Source organism: Pipistrellus kuhlii, unplaced genomic scaffold, assembly GCF_014108245.1.
Source record: "Pipistrellus kuhlii isolate mPipKuh1 unplaced genomic scaffold, mPipKuh1.p scaffold_m20_p_18, whole genome shotgun sequence".
Classification (NCBI taxonomy): domain Eukaryota; kingdom Metazoa; phylum Chordata; class Mammalia; order Chiroptera; family Vespertilionidae; genus Pipistrellus; species Pipistrellus kuhlii.
The window spans coordinates 8,399,159-8,419,403 of NW_023425493.1; the positions used below are offsets into that span (position 1 = coordinate 8,399,159).

At 35.2% G+C, this 20,245-nt stretch overlaps 2 protein-coding genes across 2 annotated transcripts in view; one reads left to right on the top strand and one right to left on the bottom strand.

Annotated features, from left to right (window-relative positions):
- Positions 1–20,245, top strand: part of LOC118721676 (membrane cofactor protein-like) — a 122,198-nt gene that overhangs the window by 40,578 nt on the left and 61,375 nt on the right. The window lies entirely within an intron of this gene.
- LOC118721252 (testis-specific gene 10 protein) overlaps positions 1–20,245 on the bottom strand; it is a 54,619-nt gene that overhangs the window by 28,424 nt on the left and 5,950 nt on the right. The window contains exons 5-13 of the mRNA XM_045583084.1: positions 19,836–19,988; positions 15,618–15,788; positions 15,451–15,528; positions 12,785–12,936; positions 8,536–8,651; positions 6,403–6,557; positions 5,776–5,831; positions 4,022–4,190; positions 1,486–1,596 (exon numbers count right to left, since the gene is read on the bottom strand). Coding sequence (XP_045439040.1) covers positions 1,486–1,596; positions 4,022–4,190; positions 5,776–5,831; positions 6,403–6,557; positions 8,536–8,651; positions 12,785–12,936; positions 15,451–15,528; positions 15,618–15,788; positions 19,836–19,988 — 1,161 coding nt within the window. The remainder of the gene's footprint in view (positions 1–1,485; positions 1,597–4,021; positions 4,191–5,775; positions 5,832–6,402; positions 6,558–8,535; positions 8,652–12,784; positions 12,937–15,450; positions 15,529–15,617; positions 15,789–19,835; positions 19,989–20,245) is intronic.

Genomic DNA, 20,245 nt, shown 5'->3' on the forward strand with positions numbered 1-20,245 from the left:
CTTAGTGCATTTCTTGTCTGAATCCTACTTTTCATTCAGTACCCCAGCCTTAATTTTCTTCATCATGGACTGTTCTATGATCCACTTTTGCTCACTGTTCTAAATAGCTCAGAAGTAAAATATCAAATTTATGCCAATAAACACAATTCATAAATATACATCCAGGTATATATTGGGTATATAACATAGAATCACATTTTTAAAACCTTAAAAGTTCTATTAATAACATGACATCTTGACTATGTAGGATTTTATTTCTAGAGGAAAACAAACAACACAAATAATATACTATGTTGAGTAATCATTTTGAGGCTATATTTAAAAACATATTTTAGTACCCTGTTTCTCCGAAAATAAGTGTCTTATATTAATTTTTTCTCCCAAAGTTGTGCTAGGTCTTATTTTCAGGGGATGTCTTATCTTTCCATGCGTTAGGTCTTATTTTCGGAGGATGTCTTATTTTCGGGAAAACACAGTAGTATTTTATAACTTTGGTAAGTAATTTAAAAGACACTAGATCTCCTTCCTTTCTACCTGTTAATAAATAGTGCATTTCCCTATCAGAAACACTGGTCTAAATTAATTAACCAAACAACGTCCCACTCTGTAAGGCTTTCAAAACAGACTTAAATTCTCACAAATATAATAAATCATGAGTTTGGCTGAAATTCAGTTAATATCACCACCTTGTGACCTGGTGTACCATGACTAATGTGAAAGACCTTTGCAGGCTGTTAGTTAATAAGCTAACAAGCCAAACTACTGTTTTGGCTTTTAAGATTCAGGTACTCCAAATGTGCCAGTAGGGATCTAATGGGTATTTCCCATTTTACTTAAAATTACAGTTGTATACAGTGTATGTACTTGGGAGGTACATGATACAATATAATAAACTAAATTTAACCCATGTCTATCTTTACTCTCTTTAAATTTCTGAAGCACTTACTATTTAGGTCATTTTCTTAAAATGGCCTTATAACTTTATGTAATTAGGCATGGATGTACAGTCTCCCCAATAATTAGGATTTCTCAAAGATAGGAACTCATTTTTATATTAAATTTAGTTTTATGACTAGATGATATAGGTTCAAAGTTCAAGTGATGAAAAATAATTGCCATAAAACGTCTCTCCTGTCCTTTAACCATTTTGTGCCTCTTCCTGTGGCAACTAAGAAGCCATGTTTGATCCTTTCTTTGTATCTATTCAAGGCAGCCAGAGCAGTCTAGGGTCCAAGATAGGCAATAACATAAAAAAAGTGAAACTGCTTTTTGGTCTTCTTCAATTCTCTCCTCCTTCAAGATGTCTTTGCTTCTTTCTGGACATATAGTTAACCCATAATTGTCAACCCATCATTGTCAACACTAAAATATGGTATTCATTAAAGGAAGGCTTGATTCAGCTCTCCCCATGAGTAGAACTGATCAATAAGTGTAGTGGAAACTTTTATGGTATTATTAGCAAAGAGGGGAAAAATATATACATACTTCAGACTTTAATATATTTTTTAGCTTGTTAACCTCCAAATTAGTATCTTGGACCTTCTGTTTTATATCATTAAGTTCATTATGTGTATCATTCAATTGTTTAGACAGTGCCTATGAAAAAAAGATAGCTGGATTTTAAAAAATTTTAAATAGCTCTATATCAAATACATCATAAATTTTAAATTATTTATTATAATATGAAAAGTTAAAGAAATATACCTACTATATAAAGTGAGAAAATATGAGTCCATACAGTAAATGGGCAAAGAACCCAAACAAATAATTCATAAAAAGAAAGCACAAGTGGATAATACTTTAAAAAGTTAAAAAAATGTTCCAGTAATCTAATTAAGGCAATACTAATTAAGACAATGAAATAGAATTTTGTCTATCAAATTAGCAAGGATTTAAAGCTATTCGGTTATAAAAGGAATGGACATTTCCATTATCATTGAAGTAAACAAACAAGAAGCAAATTGGTGATTTGTTATCTGGTGATATATTGAGAGACATTTTTAAATACTAATAAAAACAAGAAAGTGCCTAAACCAGTTTGGCTCAGTGGATAGAGCATCGGCCTGAGGGCTGAAAGGTCCCAGGGGCATGTACCTTGGTTTCGGGCACGTCCCCAGTAGGGGGCATGCAAGAGGCAGCTGATCGATGTTTCTCTCTCATAGATGTTTCTAGCTCTCTATCCTTCTCTCTTCCTCTCTGTAAAAAATCAATAAAATATATATTTTTTAAAACAAACAAGAAAGTGAAGTATGTTGCTTTTTGTTGAAGATGGGAGATGAATACATGCATATTCATTACATTTGAAAATATCTAATTTAAAAAAATTTCATAAGCTTTTATTTGGTTTTAAATTAAATCTAATAAAATTTAATGAAAAGGAATGCTCATTAGGGATCTGATGGGTATTTTAATATATTTTTGTTATATTAACAATATTTTTTTTCACATTAAGTGAATGATGCAGTAAATAATAGTATCTACCTAATGGTATAACCACAAAGAACATTATATCTCTGAAAAATGTTGGAATAATTTTTAATACAGAGAAAAAATATCCATCTATAATTAGTGAAGAAAAATCAGGATAAACACTAAAAATAAATCATCCCAATTTGTTAAAAATTGTGATAGTGAGGGTGAAATTTTTTAAGGTTTCTGTTTTCCATATCTGTGATAGGGGTTCTTGATCTGTGGTCTATAGAGGGATCCATCTTCTACCCTTGGGCCTATGGCTCAAACAAAGGAAAAAAGTACTCTCGAACACATGAAACTTGTTATACTGATTTTGTTCTGATTACAAAAAAAAATGTTTATAAAATGTTAACAAAACAGGGAAGTGATTATAATGTTATAGTAAGCTAACAAGAGCCTACAAAATATTTAAAAACTGATTATGCTGGACTCTAATAAATGCTTTCTATACATATTCTCATTTATTCTCCATTTTTACAGATGATGTAATGAAATTCAGAGAAGTTAAATGAGGCAGGGGGATTCAAATTCATGTGAGTCTTAAACTTTTCACTCTACTGCCTCCCTATGAAACCAGGAGGTCACCGTTCAATCCTTGTCAGGGCACATACCCCAGTTGCAGGCTCAATCCTCATTGTGGGGCATGTGGGCAGCAGCTGATTATTCTCTTTCATCACTGAAGTTTCCATCTCTCTCTCTCTCTCTCTCCTTTCCTCTTTGAAATCAATAAAAATATATTTAAAAAATAAAAAACACAGACTTTTATGATGCAAACTAAACATATTGAGAGTGATAGCAAACTGGGGAAATCATTGGGACTGAAGAATTTTCAGAGGGGAAGAAAGCTTCCAAATAAAATTTGACCAATTTTAGTGATCAAATTAAAATGATGATACTAGAAATGAGAACTGTGGATAAAGTACATTGGCTTAGAGAGGAAGTGATTAATTATAAAATAAATTTTCCTGAAAAGAATCACAGTGCTAAAGAAAAAAAAAAAAAATGTGGCCAAGTTCATGCACTCATACTTAAACAGAATAATAGTCTATCAAATAAATCCATGATTTTCTGAAAGGTTTCTTGCCCTCTCCGGTTTGGCTCAGTGGATAGAGAGTCAGCCTGCAGACTCAAGAGTCCCAGTTTCAATTCCGGTCAAGGCACACAGTCGATTGTGGGCACATCCCCAGTAGGCAGCTGATAGATGTTTCTCTCTCATCGATGTTTCTAACTCTCTCCTTCTCCCTTCCTCTCTGAAAAAAAATCAAAATATATTCTTTTTTTAAAAGTTTAAGATTTTTATCTTCATTTGTTGAGTAATTCTAAGGTTTAATACAAATTTATTAATCTCCTGTTCTCTCTTTTCCTTAATATTTAACACTTTATGCCTGAGAATCTCATTTAGAAATTATGTTTCATATTGTATGATAAAGATAAAAAAAAAAAAATGGCTGGTTTCAAAGCCTGAGCTTTTCTACAGAATGAAAGGAGAACCAAGCCTCAGAATAAATATATATTTACTTGAAGAAAAAGATACTAGGAACAAATATACCTTGTTTTCCTTTTTAGCTTTAGAAAACTGTTCTTGGAGATTGTCATTCTCACGAGCCAAGATCTCTCTTTTCCTGGCAATCTGAGCCAGTTCATTATTTGTTTCATCCAACTGCCAGCGCAACCTGGAAATGTCTTGTTCACGCTTAATTAGCGCTTCAGTAGAGTGCCTATTGCACAATCAAATAGTACATAGAAGAGATATTTTACCAAAACAGAACAACAAATTTTCACATGACAGAAGAGGTGCAAATAACAAGAGAACATATCAAGAAGTTTTAGCCGAATCTGGTTTGGCTCAGTGGATAGAGCGTCAGCCTGCGGACTGAAAGGTCCCGGGTTCAATTCAGTCAAGGGCATATACATTGGTTGTGGGCACATCCCCAGTAGGGAGAGTGCAAGAGGCAGCTGATTGATGACTCTCTCATCAATGTTTCTAGCTCTCTATTCTTCTCCCTTCCTCTCTGTAAAATATCAATAAAATATATATTTTTTTTTAAAGAAATTTTAAACATTTAAGTTTATAGGAATTAAATACTGCAAAGAGCATCACTGGAGCGTCTCAATGTTGCCAGCATTTCACATTGAAAAAAAAGGGTGCTAAATATACATAATACTCAATGACTAGCTAAGTATTTAAAAACTTGTGACTTCAAATATAAGAAAGCTTTCATCCTACTTCTAGCTGCCATGGCTTAGTCTCCTTTGCAGGCTCCTCTTCCTCTGCCCTCTTAAAACTTAATAGTTCTGAGAGCTTAACTCTCAGCTTTCTGATTCATCTTACTCTAACCTTCATTCAGACAAATACTATCCATATCCATGGCTCCCAAATCCATCTATACCCAGATGACTCTGAAGTCATTACCTCCAGCCTCAGCCTCTTCCTTAGACTCCAGACTCATATTTAACTGCGTCCAAGACATATCCACAAGTGTCTTGTAATTCAGAGAAAATCATATTTTCCCACACTTTCTAGAAGTGCAGCATTCATTCCCAGTCCCAAACCTGGCATTTTCCTAGATTTTCTTCCTTGCAAGCAGCTTACCCATCTCGCAACTTCCCAACCTCTATCTATCATCATTCTTCAGCCTGGGTAATCTTTCTAATGCAAAAATCTCCTCAAAATTCCTTTATGAATTATTTCCCAAAAGATAAAATCAAAATTCGTTTGTAAGTGTTTCTCTGTGTTTAGCCTTTCTTCCCTTCACATCTCCTTTCACACTTTGGGTTCCAACACTCACCTATTTGTCATTCAAATGGCTCCTGAACATTATCTGTGGTTCTTTATGGGTTTTTTGTTGTTGTCTTTTCTACCTTAAATGTGCTTTCCTTCCCATCCCTTGGCAAACACCATATCCTTTTTTACTTCCCTACACACACTTTCCTATAATGTGGAAAGGCTTCTCCTTCCAATATTAGAAAGTTTTAAACTCTCTATATAACACTAAACCACTTGTTTTTTTTTATTATCTTTTGTCTAGAGCAGTGTTTCCCAAACTTTTGACATATGTGTGCCCCTTCTATAATTTTTGTAACGCTGAGTACCCCTCATACTCATGAGAACGTAGAATTAGGCGCAGCTAAGCACGGTGCAGTGCGTATCCCCACCAAACTCCGGTGCAACGTGTACCCCCACCAAACTCTTCCCGTACCCCTGGGGGTACGTGTACCACACTTTGGGAAACACTAGCATAGAGCAAAAATAGTACTTTGCTCCTAATAAATACCCAAATTCTTACTGAATAAATGGTTTACCTTGATGCATGTTTTGTCTCAGGGATAATATTCTTCATGCCTGAAATGGCCTTTTCCTTGAAAAGTAATATAAGTATGAAATAAAAAAAAATTACCTTAAACTGTTATTTCAGTTTAAAACATTTATAGAAAACAGTGTTGGGATTGCCTTCAGAATCAGTTTATGAGCTAGAAAGGGGTATCAACATTTCCTGCCTTTTTGGCAGCCCTTTTATGTTGTTTGAACAGCAGCAGCAGCTCTATATGGTCTATATGTTCAATGGCTAAGACGTTGTGAACTAAATGTGCATCTAGTTCTGAACACAATTACAAAGGCAGTTTTAATAGAATAAACATATTGACTCCCATAGTGGCTACCTGGAGGTATAAGTTCTGGAGTGCTTTTAAAACAAAATCAGTCATACTGCTGTATTATCATGCTTCACATTTTGATATTTAAATTAGTTATTGTCAGTGAATGTTAATCATAAACTGGTGGAAAATACCACATATTTCTTAAAGAATACCCTGAAATATTTCAAAATCAGATTTTGTTTCAGCTTTCTAGAAAAAAGAAATTTGAGAGAGCCCTATTATTTAAGATTCAAGTGCAAACATTTCTTTTAAATCACAGTTCTCAGAACATACTTTCATTTCCAAACTCTCTCCACGGGTTGCAATATTTTTGGATTTTTTATCCAAGCATGCTTGTGGGCATTCCTTTTCTTTAGCCAGATCAGTGAAGGTTGCACCAAGAGTGCTAATTTCTTCTTGCCGGGGAATACTCTGCCTTGTAAAATTATCTAAATATGTAATGATAAAGGCATTTTTAAAATCAAGATCATTTTTTCCAGTTCAAGCAGATTGAAATATTTTTCAAAGGAAGTTCTGCTATATTATATTCAATGACTAAAAATAAGTACTGTATTCTAAATCAAAAACAGGGCTTTTATTGTTAGTGATTTAAAAACTAAGATGAATCAGGAAATTCTAAATGACTCATAAACGTAAAAGCACAACTAACACATTTGAATAAGAATAGCAAAGGAAAGCTCTATATTTCAAACTCTTAAAGTAGATTTACATGTGTGGTGAGGAGGAGAGTATAGGATGATGTTGGATGGAATACTAAAACAACCACCTCCACTCCCCCTAACTTCCTCTCCCCTCTAGACTAGAATCACTGCTGCATATGAGTTGGTAACTAATAGATCTTAATAAAATATTCAATCAGGTTATCTTCAGAATCAAATATCTTCTAATATTCTGATTTTCCAAATTTTTCTGATATTTTTCTAAAAATTCCTAGGGAAAAAAAAATACCATCCCAGGATGTCTGGTTTAATTTGTGAAAACAATGTCAATGCTGAAGGCTTAAATTATAGGGATAGCATTTAGTAGTTTTCAAGCTGTGTTTTCTCAACCAGCACTATCAGCCTCATCTGGGAACCCCAGCCCTATTGAATGACATATTATGAGTGGGCAGAGCAATTATGTTTTAACAAGCACCCCTCCCACATGATTCTAATGCACAACACAGCTTGAAAACCACTTGAGCAAAATGGTAAAGATACAAAAACCTTGTTCATGTCCTACTCCAGGAGCCTGGCTGGCTCAGTGGTCTGTGCTAGCTCTCCAGGGATTGGCCTGATACCACAACGGGCCTATAGTCTTAAATAATATGAGTTTAGCAAGATTGATCTTAGAAGGAAAGAAGCCAAAGGCTGTGATTGACATGATGATTACCTCCAGAGCAGTGCTACCCCATTTTTCTGCTACTCTTAGTAGCCAAATTTTTAAAGAGACTTTACTCTCCTTTCTCTACTTCCTCACTTCCCAGTCATTCCTCAACCTATTCCATTTTCCATATCCAACACTCTATCTAAATAAACTTTGTGGGTGTTGCCTAAACCTCCAATGTGCCAAATCCAATCAACACTTTTTCATCCTTGCCTTACTTGGCTTCTCGAAAGCATCTGATAATTGACACTGCCCTCCTTTTTAAAACACTTTGCTCTCTTGCCTCCCAAAATAACACTCACTCATGGCTTTTCTTCCTACTTCTTTGGCTTCTTACTCAATCCTGGATCCTCTAAAATGTTCCCTCTGTTTTAAAATGGGCTCTTTTATAGTCCTAATAAAAAATTTACTTTACAATTATAAAAATATTAAATTATAACCATATTTTCCGAGATCATTGGTAAGAAACATAAATATAAGACTTTATAAAAAATTTTTCTCTATAAGTCCAAATAATATCATAGATATAGCCAAATATATGTACACTTTCCACCAAAAGTAATATATGTGTGCTATGTTTCATTACAACTATGAACAAGCCGCAGTATCATACAAAAAACTTGTAAATTTAAGTGTTATGCATATTTAAAAGTAACCACATTAAAAATTCAACATTGAATCCTGATTTTTTTCCATACACTTAATATTTAAGAATTTTAAGTCAAAAGTTTAGCGCCATGCTCTAACCAACTGAGCTAACCAGCCAGTTACTTAAGTCAGAAATTATAAACTATTATTGCTTCATTTAGTTATTTTTCTCATTGAAAAATATGAAGCCATGTCTAAGTATTTAAGGTCTTAAATCTAAGTAAAAAGTTTACTATCAGTGAAAAACACATTTCCATGATTGACTCAAAAACTTTTAATTTAAGGGCCTACTTCCAAGTTGATCTAGGCTATAACTAAAGAGAATAAGAGAATAAAACATTTTTCTACCAGACTTAAAGAAAAAGTAATACCAGGGGGAAAAAAATAACTCACCGATTCTTTCATTCAAGCACATAATTTTCCCCTGAGTAGGCTGTAGCTCATATTTTTTCTTAGGGAGGTATCGCTGAGTATTAGAAAGATCTTTTTCTGTATTTTCATGTAAAAGTCTGTAAATATTTTAATAATAAAACTAATTCTGAAATGTTTTATGTTTCATCAATCTCTTAGTGTATTTAAATCTAAAAACGTTTAAGAACAAGAGTAAACATTTTATTTTCATAAAGCCACGTGTGCTCTGACCTGGAATCAAGTCAGTGACTTCTTGGTGCATGGTACAATACTCACCAACTGAGCCACACTGGCCAGGTGAATCCCTATTTTTTTTAAAGCTCCTCATTTAATTCCAATGTGCAGCCAACATTGTTAATAAGTGCCTTCTAATACAGTTTAACCCAATGGGGCAAAAAGCAAAAAGTGACAGTGACTATGACTTAATATTATCTTTCCCATCTTAGGGTTCTTAAGTCCCCCATACTGTGAAGTTAATGTGGTTGACACGATAATTACCCCCAAAGCACTTCTTGACATAATATCTTATCTCCATGGAAAGAATATGTTCATAGGCCAAAATCATAAAACATTTGAAAGACCAGTTATTTAAACACACACACACACACACAGATTATAGAATGCAAAAAGATATATTAGACTGAATACATTAAAAATTAAATTAGACTAGTAAACATATTAAAAGAGGAAGATATTAACAATGTGAAAAAAGAACCAAGGAAAAAAACATATAACAAGTACGAAGTAAGTATGAGAAATGTAGTAGTTGAAATAAAAAATATATACATGATGTAAATAACAGGATCTATATGTATGTGTATATATATGCTCATATACATGGTCGATCAATGTTCAACAAATATGTCAAAAATCCAATGAGAAAGGAAACAACTGGTACTGGGACAACTAAATTGCCATGTGAGGAAAAGTGAATCTTGACCCCTAGATCACACTTTATATAAAAGTGTCTAACACAAAAGCTAAAACAACAAAGCTTTGGGGAGAAATAATAGGCATACATGTAAAAAGTTTAACCAATTCTAGCAAATATAATTCAAGAATATATAAAAATTATAATGAATAATGACCAAGGGGAGTTAATTTAGGAATATAAAATTGGTTTATAATCTAAAACTAATGTAATTCACCATATTAACTTAAAAAAAAACAGTAAAAAAAAATATCAGATCATTAGATTTAGAATAGGCATTTGTCTAAATCCAATATGCACCCTTCATGAGAAATCTCAGCAAATTAGGAACAGAAGAGAACATTTTCCACCCAACAATAGGCATCTACAAAGAGCCTACAACTAGGATCACAATATTGAAAGATTGATTACTTTGCTCCTAAGATCAAGAACTAAACAAAGATGACTGTTCTCATCTTTCTATTCAACATTATACCAGAAATTATAGTCACTGCAACAAGGTAAGATTGGATATTCAAATTGGAAAAGAAGTAAAATTCTCGTTATTTATAGACAACATGATAATCTACAAAAAATAACTATAATAATAAAAGTATAATATGCTAATTAGAGTAGACATCCTTCCAGACAACCTTCTAATCTAGATGAAGCTGGGGCTGTGAGGGAAGTCTGGGTTCCAGGTGCCTGCCACTGACCAGAGGGAAACCTGGGTCCGAGGTGTCAGAGGGAAGCTGGTGCCGGCAGCCAGGGGAAGGAAGGCCTACTCTTGCACAAATTTCATGCACTGGGCCTCTAGTCTTAAATAATATGAGTTTAGCAAGATTGAAAAATACAAGAGCAATATACAAAAGTAAACTTTGCTTTTGTATACTAGCAAAAAGCAATATGAAACTTAAATTTATAATAGCATTAAAATATAAAATACTTAGGTGTAAATATAACAAAGGGTGTGCAACATTTGTTATTGAATATTTATAAAACACAGCTGAGAGAAATTTTTGAAGACTTAAATAAATGGAGAGATATTCTGTGTTATGGATCAATATGTTTAACAATTCTTCCAAAATTTTGAAAAATTTTGAATCTATAGGTTCAACATAATTCTAATCAAAATCCCAATAAACATTTTGTAGATAAATGGTTCTAATAAAGATGATTATAAAATTTATATGGAAATGTGAAGGGCATAGGACAGTCAAAACAATTTTTAAATGGAATAAAGTTAGAAGACTTACAGACTTGAAGTCTTGAAGACTTACTTCAAGACTTATTATAAAGCTTCAATTATCAAGACAGAGTGATATCAGCATAAATATGGAAAAACAGATCAATGAAACAGAATAGAGTTCAGAAATAGACTCACACATATATGGTCAGTCAACTTTTCACTAAGATGCCAAGGCAATTTAAAGGGTGAATGGATAATCTTAATAAGTAAGAAGCAATGGATACCCATATACAAAAACAAACCCCTACTTTTAATCTCAGACCTTGCATAAACATTACTTCAAAAAAGGTTCATAGACCTAAATATAAGAGCTGAACTATAAATCTGTTAGAACAAAACAATACAACAGTTTATGTGTTCTTTAAAAGTTAAACATATCGCCGAAACTGGTTTGGCTCAATGGATAGAGCATCAGCCTGCAGACCCAAAGGTCCCGGGTTCAATTCCAGTCAAGGGCATGTGGTTGCGGGCACATCCCCAGTAGGGGGTGTGCAAGAGGCAGCTGATGGATGATTCTCTCTCACCGATGTTTCTCTCTATCCCTCTCTCTTCCTCTCTGCAAAAAATCAATAAAATATATATTTTTTTAAAAAGTTAAACATATTATAGTTTGGTTCAGTGGAGTGTCAGCCTGTGGACTGAAGGGTCCCAGGTTGGATTCTGGACAAGGGCACATACGGAGATTGCAGGCTCGATCCCTAGTGGAAGGCCTGCAGGAGACAGCTGATCAATGATTATCTCTCATCATTGATGTTTCTATCACTCTCTACCGTCCTCTCTGAAAACAATAAAAACATATGTTTAAAAACGTTTATACTTAAATTTAAAAAACAAAAACATACCAAAAAAAAAACCCATAAATGTTACCAAAAAAATTTCCAATTATATATCTATCTGTTAAAATATTTTAATAAACTACTAAAAGGCTATTGAAAAACCTCTAATGACATGGGGAAATGCTTATTGTATACAATTAAGTGAAATCGCTTAAATATATCACTCAATATGATGTCAATTAATACATAGAAAGCCTATATACATAGAGATAAAAATATCTCTGATTAGAAAATGATCTACATTTTAAAAAGTTTTCCCTGGGTTATGGAAGCGTGCGTGATTTAAATTTTCTTTAGTTTTATCTATTTTCCAAGGTTGTTTTTTGTTGTTGTTGTTGTTATTAAGGTTTTATTTTATTACTTTTTAATTTTTACCCAAGATTGCAATATCCTTTTAAGCAGCAATTAAAAATAAATAAAGGGAAGGAGTTGAGTAAATTTCTGTCCCGATAGTGATTCCAATGTATGCTTCACAGACCCTTGAAAGATCAAAGAGAAGACTCCAGGAACTCATGTAAACCAAGTATTCTCTGTAACTGGTTTCACATTCACATGATTTACTATTTTTCAAATGTTCATAGATGCCCTAAAATTCAACCTTACTGAATCTAGAGAAATTCTATTTTTCAAATCAATAGATACTAAAAGTAAAACAAAACCACTAGTATGGAGGTCTTCAAATTCACTTACTCTTATTTGCCTGGAATTTCTTCTGCTACAATATTAGTATGTAGGAAGTGCTGAGCACAGTAACTTGACATTCAGTTAATAAATTCCATTACATGTTCCTATTTCTCTATGACTTTTTACTATATTTTAAACCATACCTTTACTAAGCTACTGTAAAATCTATGCTTTATGTCTTCCTACACTGTTCAGACCACAGAACATAGTTTAAGTTATAAAGGTAAATTAATAATCAAATACCAAAATCAAAGATGCTCTGTACCCTGAATGACTTTGTAGAAGCTATTTTTTGCTAAACATTGAGACTTTCTCCAAGTTTAAGATTGAGATTACTAAAAGTTTTAAGTCCTGGCTAAGTGTGACACTATCAATCTATGATTGATCTTGGGGAAATCATTTAATGTATGCTGAGTTTCCTACAACTGCTTCTTAATAATCCTCTCCAAAATTCAAGTCAACAAATAACTTAATTATCATTATAAAATATGCTACAAAGAGCAGAGTTACTTATTATAAACAATTAAGTTGTTCAAAGGCAATTTAGTTTACCTCAAAGAATTATTCTCTGCTTTTTGTCTGCCAAGTTCACTTTTTGTATCTATTGCCTTTCTTGCTAGCGATTTCATTTCTTTTCCCACAGTGGTTACTGTTTTCTTCATCAAAGTCATACTTGACATTTGTTCCATAAGTTCATCATCAAGCTATACAAGGAGAATGACAAAGTTACCATCACTAAAAGTGATCTTCCTAAAGAGACATCCCCTCTTTGTAAAAACTGGTATATGACAAGATTTATACAATAAGATGATCAGATTAGACTTGAATACTGTGGAGGCTGTATGGACAAAGCATTGTGGAGTAGGACCAAGAATAGCATATCCATTTACATTTTCAATCTGGTTCAATTTGATTTTAGTATAGGATATGTATAATAAAATAATTTATTTGTTGCTCAACATTAACTAATTATAGATACAGAGTGGAATTTTTTAAAGACAATTATTTTTCCCCTATCTATTCCTTGTGTGTGTGTTTTTTTAGTCATTATGTTACATAGATTCTTCCCCATTGGCCAAGATGGCAGCAGGAAAAGGTTCTTACACTGAACCACCAAAAGCTAGAAATATGAATGGATAGAACCACAAGCTAGACAGATGAATGGATGGGCCCCAAACGCACCAAAAGTTACCAAGATAATTAGACAAAAAAAAAAATAAATTAAAAAAGCCATCCCCTTCCTATCCCTACCAGAACCACAGGCTTGGGCAGGAAGAGAGATTGGTCTTTCAGATGGGACTCTGCTATTCTCTCAGGTCATGTAGCTCGTGAATAAAAGCCCTTTCCTTTTGTATCGGCACCTGTCTCAAGAATTTGGCTTTTATTGAGCTAGGAAGCCAAACCTCCATTTTTTTTTTTTGTTCAGTAACAATTATAATACAGAATCATATATATATACATATCCTATTAAATTTGGTAACAGAAAATCAAATTCCCTTGTTTATCCTATCTAATAAGAGAAACATGCAAATTGACTGTACATCTGCTACACAGACAAGCCATGCTGAAAGACCAATTGGCTCACCAGCCAATCAGGAGCGAGTATGCAAATTAACCCAACAAATGTGGTGGGAGCCACAGAGCTGGAGGCGATGGAGGAAGCCAAGCTTCCTGCCTGCCCTGGCTGGCCCTGGCCTCCATTCAAGGCTACAAAGTTTCAATTATAGAAGATAAATAAAACCCAACAAAAATGGAGGCAGCCACAGAGCTGGAGAGAATAGGAGGTTTGGGTTGTCCCCGGAGATGGAGGAAGCCAAGCTTCCCACCCAACCTGCCAGCCCTGGCCTCCACTTAAGGCTATAAAGTTTCAATTATAGAAGATAAATAAATCCCAGATACCAAGGCTTCTGCTTGGGTCCCTGGGGGGGGGGGGGGCGGGGGGGGGGGGGGGGGGGGGGGGGGGGGGGCAATGGCCAACCTACAAACCACCACAGGCCCCGCACACAGGCCGTGCCATGCCAAAAGAGAACCCCCACCCTGATCTGGAACATCTTCGGGCAAACCAGCTGGCCCCCACCCATGCACCTGGCCTCTATCCTATCTAATAAAAGAGTAATATGCAAATTGACCATCACTCCAACACACAAGATGGCTGCCCCCATGTGGACACAAGATGGCCACCATAAGATGGCCAGCAAGGGAGGACAGTTGAAAGGGACCAGGCCTACAGGGAAGGGCAGTTTGGGGTGGGGGGAGGCAGGCCTGCAGGGGATAGCAATTAGGGGTGACCAGACCTGCAAGGGAGGGTAGTTGGGAGGGACCAGGCCTGCAGGGGAGGGCAATTAGGAGTGACCAGGCTTACAGGGGAGGGCAGTTAGGGGCAATCAGGCAGGCAAAGGAGCAGTTAGGCATCAATCAGGCTGGCAGGGGAGGGGTTAAAGGGTGATCAAGCTGGCAGGCAGAAGCAGTTAGAGGCAATCAGGAAGGAAGGCAGGTGAGCAATTTAGAGCCAGCAGTCCTGGATTGTGAGAGGGATGTCTGACTGCCCATTTAGGTCCAGTCCGATCCCGATAGGGGTCCCAGATTGAAGAGTGAGCAGGCTGGGGTGAGGAACACCCATGCATGAATTTCATGCACCAGGCCTCTAGTATAGTCATAATGTCTCAAATATATATTCATAGTATCTTAAATTGAAGAGTGAGCAGGCTGGGCTGAGGGACACCCACTCATGAATTTCATGCACCAGGCCTCTAGTATAGTCATAATGTCTCAAATATATATTCATAGTATCTTAAATCTTTGATTACCAAAAAAAGATGATGTTTCACATTTTAATTCATTACATATATTTTTCTCTTTAATTTTTATTTCATAATTTTTTCTACCCTAGCTACTCTTTAGGTAGAATAATCCAGATTCCCTGCTTCTGGCATTGTTATCTTGAATGAAATAGGGAGATGGGAAAAAAAATGCTAAAATCTCTGAGAATGCAGCCCTAATGATTTTTTTAAAAAGCACTCTAACATAAAAAAGATTTTTAAAAGAAAATAAACAACAAAGAATTGACAATTTACACCATATATACCACCTTCAATATTTTAGGACTACAAACCTTATTTAGAAAAATAAAGTAACTTCTCTGAACATAGGGGAAAAAAGGAAAAGGGGAAAGCCATTGACAGTTTATAGCCAAAAGTGCAAAAGAGATTTTTCTTTACATTATTAACTGGACACTTCAGATCCTCTATCCTTTGTTCCAAGTGAGCTTTCTCATGAAATGCTGTGTCTTGGGCAATCTGGTTAAAAAACATAAACAAAACACAGTGCTTTCAATGTCACTGCACTGAATTTCACAAATGTTCGTATAGATAAAACTCTTTCAAACCTTTAGCCTTTCCCTCAGACTATCTCGTTCTATGGTCATTCTTCGTAAATCAGTGAAGGCTGTATCTCTTTCAGTCTCCACTGGCCGAAGGATGGCATGTGCTGTTGTTGATTTAGGAGATTTACAGCTTTTCATCATTTCTCGTCGAAGTCGAGCAATTTCTTCCTGTGCCTATTATTTAAATAGATGAACTCCTATTTAACAAGCTTTAGAACAAACATAAATATAGCTATCTGACATCCAGCCAGTTAAAATCCAAATCTATGATCAATACGTATGGAATAGGATAATGGCATAATTTTGACTTATACAAATAAATGCCAGCAATGCCCCCAAACGCAAATGATGTATACAAATAGAGGTTTGCTTCACAAAGAAAAGAAGTTTTAATTCATTTGGAGGCAGTCAATGCAAGAGAAAATTATTTACTAAATATATATGGTATACTCGATTCTCTTTGAGATATAAACATGAATTCAGTACAATTCAGGTAGACTACTTACTGGTTTAAGAAATATTATCATAGTGTTCCAGTCTTTCTGTACATACCAAAGTCATTCCTAGCTACCTTTACCTTGACAGAAAGGCCCACAAATCCTTACAGACAACCCAAAAAACTCTCTACATACTGTTCAACCACCCTCAGTTTCAAATCTATTCTATATTTGCAGATGATTTCACATACTACCTTGTGGCTTAAATACTTATCTTCCTTCCTCCCAATTGCAATCACTATCTACTCAGCTGGTCTCCAAGTCTCAGAGAAGATAAATTACTTCCCAATTTCCATAAGCCTTCACCAGATTTCTGGACTTCATCTCCTGAAGTTTCTTCTAAGATATCCCTGACTCAGTTATGATTGTTTCCTCTCACTTTAAATAGCACGCTCTCCCCTGGCTCTTTCTCTGCTGCCTTCAACTATGCAACAGGCTCTCATAGCTTGGAAAACTAACACTTAATTCTCTTGTGTCCATTTACCATCCTATGACTATCTTTTTCTCTCTTTTAAGTGTCTACCTACCATAGCTTGTTCTTTACTACACACTTTCTCATCCACTCTAACTTGGATCCCACACCCATCACTTTGCAGAATTACAACTAAGGACCTCATCTAATCTGATGGCTCTTTCTCAGTTCCTATTCTTAATATTTTGGCAACATGTGACATTTTCTTCAACACAATTCTTAAGATTTCTTCCTCCCTTGGTCTTATACCATAGTTCTGCCTTAGTTTCCTGTCTTCTTTCAGTTTACTCTACCCATTGAATAAAACTTCCCTAGCTCTCATTTAGAGACTTCACCCATTTTGAAGCCTCAAAACTTAACTCTAAGCAATGACTTGTAAATTTACCTATTCGGCTCTTGCCTTTCTCCTCACTCCAGTCCTACATTTCTTACTACCTGATGGCCATTACTACCTAAAAGTCCTCCATCTTTCTGAAACCAAATACATCTTTTCCGTCAATGACTTTCCTTATTATTTTTCTACTATCATAATTCTTCAGCCACTCAAAAACAGAACTTCAAATATTTCTACTCATCAAATCTTGTCAAGTCTTCCTTGATAGCATTCTAGCTTAGTTCCTGATGCCTCCCATGGACAACTATAATAGCCTTCTAAAAATTCCATGTTTTGTCTTAACCAGTTTGGCTCAGTGGACAGAACATTGGCCTGCAGACTCAAGGGTCTCAGGTTCAATTCCAGTCAAGGGCATGTACCTTGATTGTGGGCACATACCCAGTAGGGAGTGTGCAGGAGGCAGCTGATTGATATATCTAACATTCTATCCCTCTTTCTTCCTCTCTGTAAAAATATCAATAAAACATTTTTTAAAAAATTAAAAAGTTCATGTTTTCTTCCTCATTCTAGTTCTTTTGACAGAGATTGTTATGTAAAAAGATAACATATATAATGTATGAGATAATACAAAATTATTGAAATTGTAAAAATGTGGCTTTGGTCATTTTTCTACTGCTTTAAATATATAAACTGCCTATTGCTTATAAAGCAAATTATAAACCCTTTGTAAGGCCCAATGAACAGCCTTCTCTATATAGTCCAGAAGCTGGTCAACTACACTGGCACATAGGGCAAATCCAACCCCATTCATCCATCCCTCAGTGCTCAAACTCTACTGAGTCCAGGAAAGATTCCCTTTATCACCATAAATAAAAATATCAACTTGTTTTCATTTTACAATATCTTTTAGACTATTTATACTAAAATAAGAAAAATAAAAAAATACAAGGCAATAATATACTTTATCTCCCTAATTAGATTGCAAACATAGAAAACAATGTCTGTGAATGTTTTAAACTGTGCTCCATGGTACTCCATGGTTTGACAGTGGGATGGATCACAGCAGCTTTTCATTAACTATTCTACATTTCAAATCTCAATATAAAACTGTCTGAAGAAAAAGAATATGGCATAGATTTAAAAATCACTTATACTATATGCAAGTATAGAATTTACAAGGCAGAGGTTTCAGAAAAATAATCTCGTACCTACACTAATGCACACAGGTTTCTCATTAAGGGACTTTCCTGTGTCTCCCCCCCCCACCCCCCCCCAGCAGTGGTCTTATAATTCTGCATACATACATTGGCTCAGGTTTCATAGCACAGAAAGATACCAGGGAATTCAAAGCAAAGTAATCACCTAAACACTTAGAAGTGGTACTTGATTTTTAAACTGCTCAAACTACATATAAGAAAGCTAATTATAAAAGAGTAGTCTCTAAATAGCTAATATGTTTAACATTTTAAATATAATAAAATCTTATTAAAAAGCTGAGAAGAAAAGAAATGAGCAAGACTGAGATTAAAAAGAAAACAGTATTGTGATTTAACCAAAAGGATTCCATGCTATTACCTAGTATACACTGGGCATTTATTTTATATATTAAGATACTAGAGGCCCGGTGCATGACATTTGTGCACTGGAGGGGGGCTCCCTTAAGCCGGCCTGCACCCTAAGCCAGCAGTCAGACATCCCCCAAGGGGTCCATATGGTTCCTGCCACCACCCAGCTTCTGGCTGAGCGGTGCTCCCCCTATGGGAGTGCACTGACCACCAGGGAGCAGCTACTGCATTGAGCATCTGCCCCCTGGTGGTCAGTGTGTGTCATTGTGACCAGTCATTCCGCTGTTGGGTTTATTTGCATATTAGGGTTTTATTATATAGGATATTCCCAGACTGATCCATTTCCACATGGGCCAATTCATCAACAAGCTTAACTAAACGGCAAAGAGCAGACACAAATAGGAGTCAGAAAATCTGGACTCTAAATCCTGCTGTTCTAGGGCAAATCAGTTAACCTTATTAGCTCTCCCTCCTCATATATAATATGAAGCAAATAGGCCATACAATCATGGTATCTGAAGTCACTTTGGTTATTTAAAAATAGATTTTTAATCTTGACTTCAAACTAAAGTAAAATCTACTGAGGCAAACTTTAAAACAAAAAAAAAAGCCAAAAACCGGTTTGGCTCAGCGGTAGAGCGTCAGTCTGCAGACTGAAAGGTTCCAGGTTCGATTCTGGTCAGGGGCATGTACATTGGTTGTGGGCACATCCCCAATAGGGGATGTGCAAGAGGCAACTGGTCGATGTTTCTCTCTTATCGACGTTTCTATCCCATTGACATTTCTAGCTCTCTATCTCTCTCTCCCTTTCTCTCTGTAAGAAAAATCAATAAAATATATTTTTTAAAAAACAAACAAAAAATCACCACCACAGTATCTGCATCTTATCACTTTATTCCCTTAGAGTAGCAAGCTCATAACTTGTACAAATTTGCTGTAATTCTTAATAAAATTTGATATTTTAAATGAAATTATGTTGGTAATGTATGGAATTTAATATCTGCTGGGTGAAGGAATGAATTTTAAGCTAAAAATAGAGATAAACTATAAACTGATTTTACTCTCTAAAGTTAAACAAATTATATGGTAGTTTCTAAAGTGACTGATAGTATTTCAAAATGATGTGTCAGCGTTTTTAAATCCCCAATTTCTTATGGGCATGGGGATATCATATATATGTGTTTGTGTGCACATATACTGTATTGGAAATATATTACATTTCATTAAAAATATCTTAAAAGCAAAGGTAATTTCCAAATGGTAAGTTAATTTGATTGGCAGATTAAAGAATTATATTTCTCTACAATTAACTGTTACTACTTACATATATGGTTTCCTTGAAAACAACTTTACCTGTTCATAAAGAAGAAAGGTCTTGTCTCTCTCAGATGTAAGAATCTTGATATTATCCTGAATTTCTGCCAAATGACGCTCATATTTTTCCAGCATGTCTTTAAGTTCTTCACGGTCTCTTGTCTTCAAAAGCTCTACATCACAGTTTGTACCCTACAATTATTATATAAGAAATTTGAAACTCTTCTTTGACCTGTAGTATGAATAGAAAAGTACTACTGATGGCAGTACACAGTCTCCACTTAAGCAAACATCCTATATAATAAAACCCTAATATGCAAATCTACCTAACTGCAGAACAACCAGTTGCTATGATGCACACTGACCACCACGAGGCAGATGCTCAATGCAGGAGCTGCCCCCTGCTGGTCAGTACACTCCCACAGGGGATGCACCGCTCAGCCAGAAGC